This window comes from Zootoca vivipara, chromosome 5 (genome assembly GCF_965207765.1).
Source record: "Zootoca vivipara chromosome 5, rZooViv2.hap1.1, whole genome shotgun sequence".
Lineage (NCBI taxonomy): Eukaryota > Metazoa > Chordata > Lepidosauria > Squamata > Lacertidae > Zootoca > Zootoca vivipara.
Window position 1 is genome coordinate 23961358 of NC_142588.1, and position 15513 is coordinate 23976870.

General features: G+C 47.3%; 1 protein-coding gene across 2 annotated transcripts in view; it reads left to right on the forward strand.

Annotated features, from left to right (window-relative positions):
• Positions 1–15513, forward strand: part of CABCOCO1 (ciliary associated calcium binding coiled-coil 1) — a 72931-nt gene that overhangs the window by 14238 nt on the left and 43180 nt on the right. For both annotated transcript variants that reach the window (XM_035138101.3, XM_060274951.2), the window contains exon 5: positions 11814–11886. In XM_035138101.3, the coding sequence (XP_034993992.2) occupies positions 11814–11886 (73 nt within the window). The remainder of the gene's footprint in view (positions 1–11813; positions 11887–15513) is intronic.

Consider the following 15513-nt stretch of genomic DNA (forward strand, 5'->3'; position numbering starts at 1 on the left):
ATGTAGTTCAGTGAGCAACCTTGGGCCAGTTAGTCTCACAGCCCAACCTACCTCACAGGGTTGTGGCAGCATAACCTACACCACAGGATTGTTGTGGTAATAAAATGGGGAGGGGGAGAGCCATCCATGCCATCTTCAGCTCCTTAGAGGAAAGATTGGATAGACAAGAAATGTAGTAAAAATAATAGTAATTTATAAGAATAAGCCCTCACACCACTGCAGCTAATCAACCATGTTTTGGGTTACTTGTATGGCATACACCTGTATTTTCTGAGGGTCCCGATAGGCATCATACAGCCATTAAAATATAAAACCAACATGAGAAAAAGCGGTCCTTTTAAAAATAAAAACTAATTTACTTCAAAATACCAAATTCATAGGATAACAAAATACGATATGGGAGCATATAACAGTGGCAAAAAAGCACAAAGTCAAGGAGGTCTTGGTGGGAAGAACCTCACATACAATTTCTCTCTGATATTTATATCCTTACATTGATCAGTAGCAATGTCCAATTTTTTTTAAAAAAAGTCTTCTTTATTGTGAGCTGTCTGAGGCTCAGTTTTGGCGTCTACATTTCAGCATTTCCCAGATGTTGAGTTCCCACTACAGCTCAAAACAAAATGCTTGACTTTAGGTCAGGCATGAGTTCCCTGCCTGTGGACCCCAATATAAATGTTTGAAGCTTCAAAAATATATCCACTGTATGTTCATCTTGCCACACTAGTAAGCAGTATTAGCAATATTAGTTTGACCAAAGTTCCTTCAAAGTCTTTCTTTGCTCCTCCAGAGATAGGAATAAGTTGGTGAACAAATATCTAACCACACTGGCAGATACTGGTTGGAAATTACTGAGCTAAGAGGAAATAACTACCTGAAGAGGGCAGAGTGGAGAAAGTAAAAAATTCAAGTTAGCTGTATCAAGGTTAAAATTACAGTGAATATAACACTTCCCCCCCCCCTCAATATTTTTGTGAGATAATAGACAGCAATCTAACCAGAAGGCAAAAGTCAATAAGCGAGCTATTTGTAAAGTTCATCTTAAACTCAATGAAATATATTGAGAGACTTCTGGGATCACCATCTAGTTAATATCTCTCACGCAGATTCTTGCCACAGTTTCTGGCCAATAAAACATGGGGGGACTTTACACATTTTAAATTCAGTCTATGTTTAAGAGTGACAAAGAAGAGGAGAAAGGGACAAGGAGACAAGAGTCTGTGCATTGGATTAGATGGAGATACCCAACCTTTGTAGTAGTAAACCTTCCTGAATCAACTCTGAGCTTCTGGGAGGTTCACAACTAAAGAGTAAAGATTGGGAACTCAGATAGTGGCATTAACTCTTATAGTACAAACAGTGGCAGCATCATTTTTTTTCCTTTGGAAGGGCACAGAAGGGGCAAAGTACAGTGGAACCTCGGTTTACGTCTACCTCTGTTTATGAACGCCTCCGTATACGAACGCTGCGGACCCGGAAGTGTTTACATCCGGTTTCCGCAGCGTGCGCAAAAGCGCTCTATCGGCACTTCGCTCACGCGCAGAAGCGTGCCTTTGGTGAGCGAATGCCTCCGCGGAATGGATTGCGTTTGCAAACCGAGGTACCACTGTATATTTCTAGGCGGGAGAGTGCTGCCCCACTCTCTGAAGGAGTCCAGCAATGGGAGGAGTGGGGGCAGCTCCTTGTGTCCCTTTTTATTTTTTACTTAACTGCCCACTTGGGGTTGCAGTCCTCTTTTGTGAAATCAAATGTCATTAATATTTGCATAGAACAAAGTGTTCAGTTTCTCCCAAAAGCATCTATTCAGAGGTATACTAGCATTGGTGCAGGGCAACTAATACAAATACAAAATAAATGTCTGGCTGGATCACAACTGTAATAGTCCTGCTCCATTCTGCCTCGGTCAAACCGCAACTAGAGTACTTTGTCTGGTTCTGGGCACCACTAAAAAGGATATTGACAAGCTGGAATGTGTGCAGAGGAGGGCAACCAAGATGATACAGGATCTGGAAACCAAATTTTATGAGGAATGGTTGATAAAATTATGTTTAGCCTGGTAAAGAGGAGACTGAGAGGGAGATATTATAGCCATCTTCAAATCTCTAAAGGGCTGTCACATGTAGGATGGAGCAACCTTGTTTTCTTCTGCTCTGGAAGCTATGACCCAAACCAATGTTACGAGAAAGTAGATTCTGACTAAATATCAGGATGAACCTTTTGATAGTAAGAGTTGTTCAACAGTGGAACAGACTTCTCATGGTGAACTCTCCTTCCTTGGAGGTTTTTAAGCAGAGGTTGGGTGGCCCTCTGTCATGTATGCTTTAGTTAAGATCCCTGCATTGCAGGGGGTTGGACTAGATGATCCTCTGGGTCCCTTCCAACACAACAGTTCTGTCATTCTCTGAAAGACAAATGCTCCCAGGAAGGTCACATGCAAAGGCAACAACTCTTCCCAGGTATTTGGAGGTATGCTGCTTTTGAGCACAAAGCTTCCAATCAGCTGCCACATTTTATTTATATATAGGCTACCTTTCACAGTTTCCCTCACAACCTGTTAAAGCACAATTTCTGCCATATTACAAGCCATAAAAAAATGAAAACATAACATGAAACATAATCACACATTGCCACAACAATACTGGCAGAATAAATGTGTTTGATGTAAACGGACATCGAAACTAGCAATTTGAAAAACAAACAAACAGAACATAAATGCCTAACATAAATAACAGGGCGAAAGCTGTTTGAGTTGTAAAAGAACAATGAAACGGGGAACTGCGTACAACAGCAGACTTGATAGATGCATTTTTCCACTCAGGAAAACTGGTCAAGAGCTAATTGCTGAGAGAGAAAAGGGTTGGACCACTCCCACCGGCTCCCTCACTTTGCATCCTTCCATTTGTTGCTTATTTGCTGCTTGTTTGCTGGCCAAACTGCAGGAAAATGATCCCATATACAAATAGCAGAATGTATCATTTGATGTAATAAACCAGAAATGAAAGCTGAGGAAGTCAACAGGGAGGGGGGGAATTGAAAAATGAATGTTTAGTATTGATATTGGAAATTTGTTTTGAAAATGCAAAATCAATTAAAAAAAATTAACAAACAAAAAAACTGCAGGAAAATTATCCCAGGCCAGTCCCTGAACTGGCTTGGGACTGGATGTCTCTGGAAAGACAGCACGCCTTCCTTCACTAGATGTTTGATCTGGATCACCAGGGCAGTGGAGTAACACCTGTTCTGGGCCTGACATGGATGCTTTAGTGGAGAGTCCTGTACTGCAGGGGGTTGGACTAGGTGACCCTCTGCCCCCTTCCAACTCTACAATTCTGTGCTTCTATGCCACCTCTGCAGCTCTAACAGTAAGGTGGCTATGACCTGTTTTAACCTTCTCATTGCATTTGGGCTCAGGAAGGTTAAAACAGGACATAGCCACCTTACTGTTAGAGCTGCAGAGGTGGCATAGAAGCACAGAATTCCTAGTTTGGGGGCCATCATTTTAATTTCCTACAGTGGCCTAGCCTGCTGCTGCATTAGGGTAATAATGTGCTGTTAGAATGGAGTCCCTAATGCTGAACAGAATGTCAGAAACGAAATGAGTTTAAGGTCAGCAGTGGGTTCTGCCAGGACACTTAAGTCATCAACATCTGCCAGGGATGCTGGATGCAAAGGCTGTACTTCTTCTGTATATATTTTCAGTGATGGAGCTAAGGTATTTTTCCTTCCTCAAAATGAGTATTTGGTGTTTCAGCTCTTAAAACATTTTTTCCCCCTGGAGGAAGCTTTGTTATAAACATCTGAGAACTGTAATAAAAACAAGGAGAAATGCCTGAATATAGAGGCACGATCCACACAGAAGCTCTGGTGATGCCTTCACGTCTGCTAAAAGATGACAGTGTTTTTCTTTTTTCCCTTTTTTTCATCTTGTCTCCGGAGGCAGGCAAGCAAGCATCAACATATCGCTTGACATTTTCTTTCAGGAAACAGTTAAGCTGGGGAAATATGTTGGCATTAATCACTTTCAGATCCTTGCAAGGTGTCATAAAAAGCCCTACCCTGTAACTTCATTCACATGTGTAATCATTTGTCTTGTCGTGCCAAACGTCTAACCATCAGTAACAGCAGAAAGGAATGCCAAGTGTATTCCATTGTGTCCCTTAAAAAAAGAAAGGAAAGGAAATTTTGTACTGTTTCGGAGGAAAAATATGTATGTTATCGAAACTACATAATTTGATAGAAATGTGGCTCAATGAAGCTCATTGAGAACCAGGACAGTAATAATTTGGCATACACATATGCATTTCCCTCCCCTCCCTGAATCCAAAAGGGTGTATTCAGTTACACAAATGAGCATGTCTTTGGTCTGAGAGACATGGCCAAGGTGTAAAGTATTTCTGTAGTGGTAATTTAAAAAAAATAAAAAACTAGGACCAGGAGTTCATGAGGGGTTTTAATATATACATAGAAGTTCTTGTTAGAAATAAAACTTAATAAAAATAAAGCAATTCTATCCCATCTTTCCTCCAAGGAGATCAAGGTTGTGTACATGACTGAACCATGTGTATGGGTATATATATAATCACAACATTCCTATGAGATAGATTACTGCACATAGATGGTGATTGGTGCAATGACACCTGTCACGGTGCCTGGAGAAGGCTACTTCAGAGTAACGACTCTACACAGCTCTGCATTTTATGGTTTTATTGGTGCTGAGTATTTACAGTGCTAATGGCAGTGCTATTTACAAAGATCCATCTGTTTAGCTTGAATCAGAACCTCCCAGTGGCTTTTGGCGCGTTTTGCGCCAACATAATAACTTGGGGAGACCCATCCTCTTCCCCCGACGCCTTTTGCGAAGTTCCGGAGTTGGGGGGACTGGCCTGCCCCCCCTTCCTTTCCCCTTCCTGTCCCACCTGGGACGATGGCTCTCTTTCCCTGCCAGAGCCTTGGAACCCACTTCCTGTTTCCCCACTTGAGCTGGAGCTTTCCTTCTTTTCAGCCTCGCTCGGGTCTGGGCTGGAACTCAGGAGGGGAGGGGCTTCGTGAAATCCCTTGCCCCTCACATCCATTCCCCTCCCAGGCCCCCCTTCTCCCCTCCCTAGAGGCTGCTCGGGTGTCAGTGGTGACTGAAAACCTAGAAACTCCGTGCTGTCCGATCCGGTTGGTGTGAACACCTCCCCCCAGTCCCTCTGTCTCCCTCCTTCCTCCTGTGAAGAGGGAAATCCCAAAAAGTCCGTGGCCTCAGAACTGGTGGGGGTGAAAATCTGCTGCCAGTCCACCTCGTCCTCTGACTGAGTGGACCTCGGAACTGCCCATATCTCCTCCTCCGTGTCCTCAAACTCTGCTTCCCATCTCCATGGTGAACTGCTTTCCCCCTCCTGTGTTTCCTCCTCCTCCCATTCCCGTTCCATGTGCCAGGGCTTGGGCCTGTGTGGGAAGAGGGCGTGGAATTCTTCCACTAAGAATTCCTCCTGTATCTGAGTGGCTGGCACCCACTCATTTTGGGATGGCGGGGCGTCCTCCCATGCCATGAGGTACTCCAGGCCCCCCACCCCCCTTCGTGAATCAAGGATGGCCGTTGCTTCATTGAGTGGCTCCCTGCCTCCACCCTCCCCCCCTCCCTCGGGGGTCTGTGCGCTGTCTCGGAACCTGCTACTTTCCCTGTACGGAGACAGCAGCGATCTATGAAATACAGGGTGCACTCTCATGTCCTCTGGCAGTGCCAGCCTGAACGCCACCGGGTTTACCTGCTGCATGACCGTGAAGGGGCCCAACCTTCTGGGTGCCAGCTTTTTGCACCTCCCTCTGGTGGGCAGGCCCTCCGAGGACAACCAAACCTTGTCCCCCACCCTGATGACCTCCCCCGGTCGCCTGTGGCAATCTGCCCCCTTCTTGTACGCTTCCTTGGCCCTCTCCAAGTGCTCTCTGAGCTGCTGGTGCACTGTCTCCAGTTCCTCTGCCCAATCCTCTGCCTGTGAGCCCTCCTCCTCCCCCTCCCTCTCCGGGAAAGATCTGAGGTCGCGCCCGTAGTTGGCCTTAAAGGGCGACACCCCTGTGGAGACGTGCACCGCATTGTTGTAGGCAAATTCTGCCAGTGGCAGGCGATCCACCCAGTCCGTTTGCCTCTGGCTGACGTAATATCTCAGGTACTGCTGCAGAATGGCGTTGACCCGCTCCGCCTGTCCATTGGTCTGCGGGTGCCGAGCCGTCGGCAAGCTGACCTCCACCTGCAGGAGGTTCATGAGCCGCCGCCAGAACCTGGAAACAAATTGGCGGCCACGATCCGAAATAACTCTTAAAGGTAATCCATGCAGTCTGAATATGTGGTCAACAAACAGTTTGGCCGTCTCTTCTGCAGAGACCGCCCTGGCACACGGTATGAAATGGCACATTTTGGACATGAGGTCCACCACCACCAACACTGCGGTCTTGCCCCTGGACGACGGCAGGTCGGTGATGAAGTCCATGGACACTACTTCCCACGGCCTGTGCGGTGTGGCTAATGGCTCCAGCAACCCTGCTGGTGGTGCTCTGACCACCTTTGCTCGCTGGCAGGTGTCACAGCCCCTTACATAGTCTCTGACATCCTCCCGCACCCCTGGCCACCAGAAGTGTCTCATGACTAGGTGAGTGGTTTTGTCCCTTCCGAAATGACCCGCCGTCGGGTTGTCGTGCATCTGCTTGAGGACCTTACCTCTGAGCTGGTTGGTGGGCAGGTACAGGGCTCCCCTGTAAAAAAGCAACCCCCTCCTTTCCTCAAAGTCTCTTGCCTGCTCCCTCCCCCCTCGCAGCTCTCTGAAGATGCGGGTGGCAAACTCATCTGCTGCCGTCAGTGCTGTGAGTTCTGCCTCGCTCACCACTGCTGCTCCGCAGGACCATGCTGATGGGGGGAAAATGTGCCGGGGTGCTGGTGGCAACTCCTCCTCCATGTACTCTGGTTTGCGGGATAGGGCATCCGCCCTGACGTTCTGCTCCCCCGGTATGTAGTGGATGGAGAAGTTGAAGTGCGAGAAGAACTCTGCCCACCGTATCTGCCGCTGGTTGAGCACCCTGGCTGTTCTCCAGAACTCCAAGTTCTTGTGGTCCGTGCACACCTGAATGGGATGCTTAGCGCCCACCAGGAAGTGTCTCCAATGCTGGAACGCAGCGTGGATCGCGAGAAGTTCCTTATCAAACACTGTGTAGTTGCGCTCTGGCTGGGTCAGCTTTCTGGAGAAGAAGGCACAGGGTCTCCACTCTCCGTTGGCATCCAGTTGCAGCAAAATGGCGCCCAAAGCTCTGTCTGAAGCATCTGTCTCCACGCGTAGGGGCGCATCCTGCACCACGTGGAACAGGTTCTGGTCCGAAGCGAACACCCTCTTGAGGCTTTCGAACACTGCTTGTGCCTCTGGTGTCCACCTGAACTTCTGCTTGCCTCTCAGGCAGTCCGTGATGGGAGCCGTAACGCGAGAGAAGTTCTTGATGAACTTCCTGTAGAAGTTGGCGAAGCCTAGTAGGCGTTGGGCATCTTTGCGCGTCCGGGGGCTGTGCCAGTCCAGGATGGCCTGCACCTTGTCCTTGTCCATCGCTAGCCCCTTGTCTGATAGCTTGTAGCCCAGGAAGTCCACCTCCCTGGTGTGAAACTTGCACTTCTCCAGCTTCACATACAGGTGGTTCTGCTTCAGGCGCTGCAACACCTCCCTGACATCCTTCACATGCTGCTCGGGGTCATTGGAGTATATAAGGATGTCATCCAGGAAGACCAGGCATTTCTTGAAGAGGAGGGACCCCAGGACGTGGTGCATGAAGGCCTGGAAGCATGCTGAGCCCCCTTGCAAACCGAAGGGCATCACCAGATATTCAAAAGAGCCCAGCGGCGTGAACATCGTGGTCTTCCACTCATCGCCTTCCCGGATTCTGATCAAGTTGTACGCCCCCCTCAGGTCGAGCTTGGTGAAGATCTTGCCCCTGCGTGCCGCTGTCAGCAGATCATCCACTCTGGGCATTGGGAAAGCCACCGGTTCCGTCATGGAATTGAGCCGTCTAAAATCCACCACCAGACGGCGCTGTTGCGTGTCCTTCTTGTCCACCCAGAAGACCGGGCTGCCCCCCGCTGCCTTGCTTTCTCTGATGAATCCCCGCTTGAGGTTCTTGTCGATGAACTCCCTCAGATCCTCCAGTTCCTGATCTGACATGGAGTACAGCTTGGCTGGGGGTAGCGTGGCCCCTGGCACCAGGTTGATCTGACAGTCAAAGGACCTGTGTGGGGGTAGGTGGTCGGACTCCGCTTCGCTGAAGACCTCCTGTAGGTCCCAATACGGTTTGGGTATTGCCTCACCCCCTTTGATGTGCATGGTGGCCACTGTGGCGATGGGAGGTCCCTCCCCTGGTTGGCGCTGCATGCAATGTTCCAGACAAAAGTCCGATCCAAACGTGATGCATCTCTGGTGCCAACTGATGGAGGGGTCATGGCGCGCCAGCCAGCTCATGCCCAAGACGATGGGGGGGTCGGAAATGGTGGTGACGTTGAATGCCAGTGTCTCTGAGTGTCGTCCCACCGCCATGCTCATGGGGGGGGGGTGTCTGGTGGGTGATGCCCCCCCCAGCAACTCCCTGCCGTCTATGGTGGAGACGTGCAGGGGGAAATCCAGCTGCAGAAGTTGGATCTGGTGTGCTTCTGCAAAGTTTCTCGAGAAGAAGTTAGCCGAGGCACCACTGTCAATTAACGCGAGTACCGTCAGGGGATAGCCATTTGGGAGCGTTAGCGTCACTTCTAGAACCACCCCTGCTTTGGGGGGGGGTGGGCTGTCGCTGCTCCTCGCTGTGCGGGTGGGCGGGTTGGTGCCGGTTTGTGCTAACTGTGCCTGGCTGCTGCCCCTTGTCTCCTGCAGCCAGGCTGTCTCGTTTCCCTGCTGTGGTGCTGCTTCAGTGGGGGAAGGCACAACCGTTCCCGCCTTTCCTTGCCACTCCCTGCGATGAGGGCAGTCTCTGACGCGATGCTGGGGGGAGTTGCAGAGAAAGCAATTCCCGCCTCTTCCCTCCTTGCGTCTTGGCGCCGCCGGGGTTTGAAAAGCCCGCGCGCGCGCTCCACCGATCTCCATCCGTTCCGGCTCTGAGCTCGGTCTGGGCGTGACTAGGGGTGGGCCCTGGGGTGGGGTTTGGTAATGTGATCTGTCCTGGGAGCGTGGGAACCAAGGCTTTGCTGCGCGCGTCGTTTGTTTGTCATTCCATCTGGATTCCTGTCTCACCCCCACCGCTAGCGCCGCTTTGCTTAACTCATCCATCGTCCGCGGTTTCGGACCTCTCGCTAGTTCATCCTTAACGTCTGAGTGCAACCCCAGGTAGAAGGCTGATTTCACTGGCTCACTGTGCAAATCCCACCCCAGTTTGTGCACTAGCATGGTGAATCTCGCCCAATAGTCTCGAACTGTCGATTTCCCTTGTGTTAAGTTGTGCAGCTGCTCTTTTGTGGCTTCCATCTCCGAATCACTAGCATACATGATTTTTAACGCTTCTAAGAAGAGTTTTGCATTCTTTATGCAATTATTTTTTTGCGCGATGAGCGGTCTGACCCATTCTCTGGCAGCCCCCGTCAAATGCTCTATGATGAAGGAGACTCTGTGCGCGTCATCTGGGAACTCTGCCGCATGCAGTTCCAGCGCATAATTTATTTCCGTCTCAAAGCCTAGGTACTCTCTCGGGTCGCCGCTAAACTTGGTGACTAGGGTCTGTCCCCTCCTCACTTGGACTAGCTGGGGCTGGGGCACCCCCCCACCTCTTGCAGCCTTTTCCTCATCAAGCTTTTTCTGTAATTCCGCCACCATCACCCTGAGTTGCTTCTCAGTCTCATCTTTCGCTCTCACCTGCTCTGCCAGTTTGTTCAGCTCCTCCCGCGTTGCTTGTGCTTCTTCCCGAGCTGCAAGTAATTGCTGGTGTGCCTGCGTTGCCAGGGTCTGTACGTTCCGCAATTCCTGTGCTGTGGCCTCGGCTTCCAGCCTCCACTGCTCAGCTTCTTGCGCACTCATCGCTGCCGCTCCAAAGTAGCCAGAAAGACTGGGAGGTTGCTGTCACGGTGCCTGGAGAAGGCTACTTCAGAGTAACGACTCTACACAGCTCTGCATTTTATGGTTTTATTGGTGCTGAGTATTTACAGTGCTAATGGCAGTGCTATTTACAAAGATCCATCTGTTTAGCTTGAATCAGAACCTCCCAGTGGCTTTTGGCGCATTTTGCGCCAACATAATAACTTGGGGAGACCCATCCTCTTCCCCCGACGCCTTTTGCGAAGTTCCGGAGTTGGGGGGACTGGCCTGCCCCCCCTTCCTTTCCCCTTCCTGTCCCACCTGGGACGATGGCTCTCTTTCCCTGCCAGAGCCTTGGAACCCACTTCCTGTTTCCCCACTTGAGCTGGAGCTTTCCTTCTTTTCAGCCTCGCTCGGGTCTGGGCTGGAACTCAGGAGGGGAGGGGCTTCGCGAAATCCCTTGCCCCTCACAACACCCAATGAACTTCATGGCTGGGTGGGGATTCGAACTGGAGTCTCCCCAGTCCTAGTCTATCCACTGCATCCCTTTGGCTCTGTGATGTTCACAAAGGGCTTCTGTCTCTTTTGAACTCTGCTGTATGTTCCATTCTCTGACTTAGAGGTACGAACTATTTCTAACTGCACTGCAGTGTCCCTGACGCCCGCTATTGATGCACACTATTGAAAAGTTTAAACAAAATAAAAGAATTCCTTCCAGTAGCACCTTAGAGACCAACTTCAGATACAGGTATCTGAAGAAGTGTGCGTGCACACGAAAGCTCATACCAATGACAAACTTAGTTGGTCTCTAAGGTGCTACTGGAAGGAATTATTTTATTTTGTTTCGACTACGGCAGACCAACACAGCTACCTACCTGTATTGAAAAGTTTGCCCATCAAACTTTTCTTTTAAGTCGTTCTTGAGGGAAAGCATTCACAGGTGGCATTGTGTTATATCACTGAGAGAGAGAGCAGTGATAAGGATTGCAGAAACGCACTGTGACAGCTACTGACTGCATTGCTTCCATCAGTGAGTCTTCTGGCCATGCATCTGCTACAATTATTTTCACACACTCTGATGTCATAATGTTTTCATGTTGCTATGGCCGTGAGTCACCTTTTCTTAGCATTGTGATCTCACCAGAATAAGTCCCCTACCCTCAAACAGATGGGCTATAATAGAAAAAGACAATTTGTACCACTTGATCACCAAGAAAAACAGCAAGGACTATAATCTTTTTAATGTTTGAAAGCGAGGTATGTCTCTCAGCATCAGAATTAATTTAAAATAACACTTGTGCTAACATTCCAAAATTTCAGTATATCGGTGCACATTGGAGACTATGACCTCTGATACATTCTTTGATCTCCTTGTTAGGTCTGTGTAGAAGAATCTATCTAAATAAAGTTGGAAATATGCCCTATCTTGGGTTCTGATATTCATTGTTGTTGTTGTTGTTTAGTTGTTTTACTTACGGAAGTGACCCACAGCAACATACAACACAGCATAAACACTAAAGCCAATTACAAAAACCATAAGAAATCTATTTTTAAAAAACCCCACACACATCTATACAAATCAAAGACAGAACCTGCCCCACAAAAATTCTGTAAAACAGGAATATGGTGGGACAATGGAAAAGTAAGAAAAAACACCAGATATACTTCCCAAAAATCTAGCTAGAACAGTCTTGCTAGGGCAATGTTTTCCTTGTAAATCAAAATGGCCCTAGTTTCCTCCCCCCAAAAAATTTCTAAACGGATTCCCTACCCCCCGCATAATGAAGTGTCAATGTTCTTGTCTTCCAGCATATTCCAACATTATACACTATATGAATTTCTTTTCTACACTCCCAGGGAAGAACTTGTGTTGGGAGATGAGGTAAGTAATTTGTATGACTGGAACTGATTAAGTGGAATGTTTTAATGCATGTTCGCTGGCATCTGTTTTCTATAGCTCAAAGCAACTTTGTGTCGCAATAGCTCAAGTGTTAACAGCATAGAATTGCAGATGAAAGAATAAAAGAGAAATGCAGTAATGCCTGTCTCCTCAGAAATTTGAAATTTAGAAGACTAAATATGCCATTGTTGGCTAGACGTCTTGCTGTCTTGTCAATATTATCTTCATTGACATCATTAATAAGGGAGATGTATGGAATTTTAGATACACTTCATGGCTGAGGGCTGGTCTGTACAGGTTTAAAGCTAATGTATGTGACTGTTTTCATTGATAAATCAGTATGTGGAAGGGGGTTAATAATAATAGTGGTTCATTTCTAATTCCTCACTATTCCTGCTGTGCCACTCTTGACTGTTCATATACCTTTCAGTTACCCACATCTTTTGTCTGTTCACTTCAGCAATTTGATCACTGCCTTAGTGTGGTTAGTCACGAGACTGAGCACAATCCAAATGGGAAAGTAGAATTTGCACAGCTTGCCTTTTCTGCCACAGATGTTCCCACTGCAGAGGAGGCAATCCATTTCTTAAGAGCAGCTAATATCTTTGGCAGTGGGAACTGATATGACAGAAATTGCAAAGAGAGCTCCAACTGCATACATGGGCCTGTCCTGTTCACATATCACACCTTTGGACTGCACTGCTATTTTTAAATGATAAAGCTGCATGTATTTTAAATATGCGAAACATTATTCCCCCCCCCCCCCGAGACTTTTAAAATGATCTCTTCCTAAAAATTATGGCTTGAACTATTTTTAGCCAATGAGAAGGCAGCTTTAAAGGGAGGGAGCAAATAATAAATGTCACTACTACCCTGCTGAGTGCTAACCATCATAATTCAGTTCGTCTAACGAGGCGGGGAAAGTCATTGCAAAAGAAAACTGTCAGACTATGAATGTCAAACTCTTGCGAGAAGGTATAACTTGGCATTTAGCTAGCAACAGATAGCATTTGTCCAGTAACAGTCAAGTCTCTCTTTAATGGTTTAGCAGGGAATGCCTTATAGAAATAATTTGCCATTGAAATAAATCCACTGGGTGGTTTTTTTGGGGGGGGGTTGCGCCGGGGGTGGGGGGGGGAGAAGACAACCCTAAATCCAATCTGGACAGTGTCTCTTATCTGGCTAATTTTACTAGAGAGCAACTAGGACTTTGAGGGGAACACCTGCCATATCAGGCAGAAAATCCTCCAGAATCCTCAGAAATCCATCAGATTCCATTAACCTCTATGGCAAACCATTTCAGTAGCCTCAACACCCATGGATAAAGTCACTAAAATACTGATCCTCAGCTGGAAGTTATCTGAGCTGTACAAGGGACTATAGCCCCCACTTCAAATTGCCAACATCCTGTACCAGTTGAGAAAAGCAAATTCAAGAATGTGTTCTGATACATGTACGGTACTCAGCTGATGGCATGTTATGGTAGTGGTGAAGTCATGAGCTCTCACCCCACCCCATAAACAAGGTGGCCTAAACATGAATTTTGTAGTCCCCAGAACCAGCATTCTGGGAGTCTACAGCATCAAATCCAAGATGACCTTCATTAGATCAGTCAGGGCAGTGGGGTGGCAGAATTCCCAGTTTCTGTCCCAAGTGCTCAACGCAAGGCACAAACACTCTGGATTAGTACAGGGGTACCTCAAAAGTCAAACAGAATCCATTCCAGAAGTCCGTTCAACTTCCCAAACATTTGGAAACCAAGGCGTGGCTTCTGCAGCCAATCAGAAGCCGTGGAAGTCACATTGGACGTTCAGGTTCCAAAGAAAGTTCGCAAACTGAAACACTTCCAGGTTTGCAGCATTCGTGAACCAAAACGTTCAATTTGCAAACCGTTCGGGATCCAATATATGACTGTACCCTGTTCAACAGGAGACCTGAAGAGGGAGATGGAAGTTCTATAAAGTAGAGCAACTCCCCTCCCCAAGACTCTCCATACTGACATTGTACTTGTTACCTAGGGAGACAAAACTGGCTGCTTCCACTTCCCTCACCCTGGTCTCAGGGATATAACAACTCAGGTTGTAGTCAACTAACAAATACTCAGATTACACCCATTGAAATTAGTGAACATAATTAATTTAGGTCCATTTCATTTGGTGTACTCTGAGCAAAGGGTAGTTGAAAACAACCTTGGATCAGCTCCTTTAGGCACAATCAAATTGGGGGTGATTTTTAATTTGAACTGTCCTGGCACTAGAGGGCAACCATATGGGACAACCAAGAGCCTTCTAGTTGAAGGAATGACCAGGAGAGGGAAGAGGCACCACAAGCCTGATTGTGCTTCTCCTTTACCTGACTAATCCAATGCCAATGACCCCCCCCCCAAAGCACTGGGCAATAATTATCCCTCATCAGAATTTTAGAATTATCCAGATACATAAGAAAAAACCCAGGCAGAAAGCATTAAATCCATCCCCTGATCTCCAGATTGCCCAGGTTCTGCAGTGGTCTTTCTGGCTGCTCCTAACTGTAAAATCTCCCCTTCTGCTATCCTATCCACTGCCGTCCTATTCAGCATATTGGCTGTAAAAGGTCATATCGTGTCACAGCATCAGTCAGTCAGGAGCCCCAGGTAGAACAAGCGCTCCTGCAGACTCCTCCTCCTCCTCCTCAAGTGTCCAAAACAAGGGGCAGTTTGAGATAAGTGACATAAGGAATTTTTAATATAGTGCCCTGAGCCCTGCTGCAGAATAACAGTAGGAAAGGGCTATTGTGCTCACGGTCTCTTTGTAGGCTTAGCATAGGCGTCTGGTTGATCATTATGGAAAACAGAATGTTGGTCTGATCCTCGCATTGCTATTATTTGGTCTCCCAGTAGGGATATAAGAAAGCAGAGATTTCTGTTCTGACATGTTTTTTTTGTCACACTCAGCACTGTTTCCATTCCAGTTTCCAAACAGAACTATGTTATTTGCCTCGCTGTCTGCTGTTTAACTGAAGTCACATAACTTAAGTTATGTGACACATGTGACTGACATTCATTTCCATGCAATGAAACCTCTAAACAATGTAAAGAAAGTCATTAAGGACATTTCTTTTATGGATTTAAAACGACAACAGCAATGTAAATGAACACCGGTTGTAGTGATTTGACTGATTTCCATTTTGGACCACAGACAAACATGCCAACTGCAGCAATTTCCACTTCCTTTTCCATTTCCACTGGAATTCTCTAACATCCCTCTCTCCCAGTGCCTTACAATCTTTTAAGCAGGTGTAATTTAACAACCCTACTGATATTTTTTGTCTCTGAACCAAATTCTATTGGGGGGGGGGCTGACATTTGACAATCTCATAAATTGTTGGGGCAGGTTGACTGCAGAAACAAAATGGTTCAGCTTCACATTTTCTGGGACATTTTAAGCATGTAAATGCAGAAGACCTCTGGGGATCCAAAGCGCCCATGGATTGTAAATGTAGACCGTAGTCCTAATCACACAGTGGGACTTACTTCTGAGTAAACATGCATAGGATTGCACTGCACGTTGAGAAATAACTGTTCCGCATCTACTCCAGGAAATAGTTGCTTCGAGCCCTGCCATTCATTTC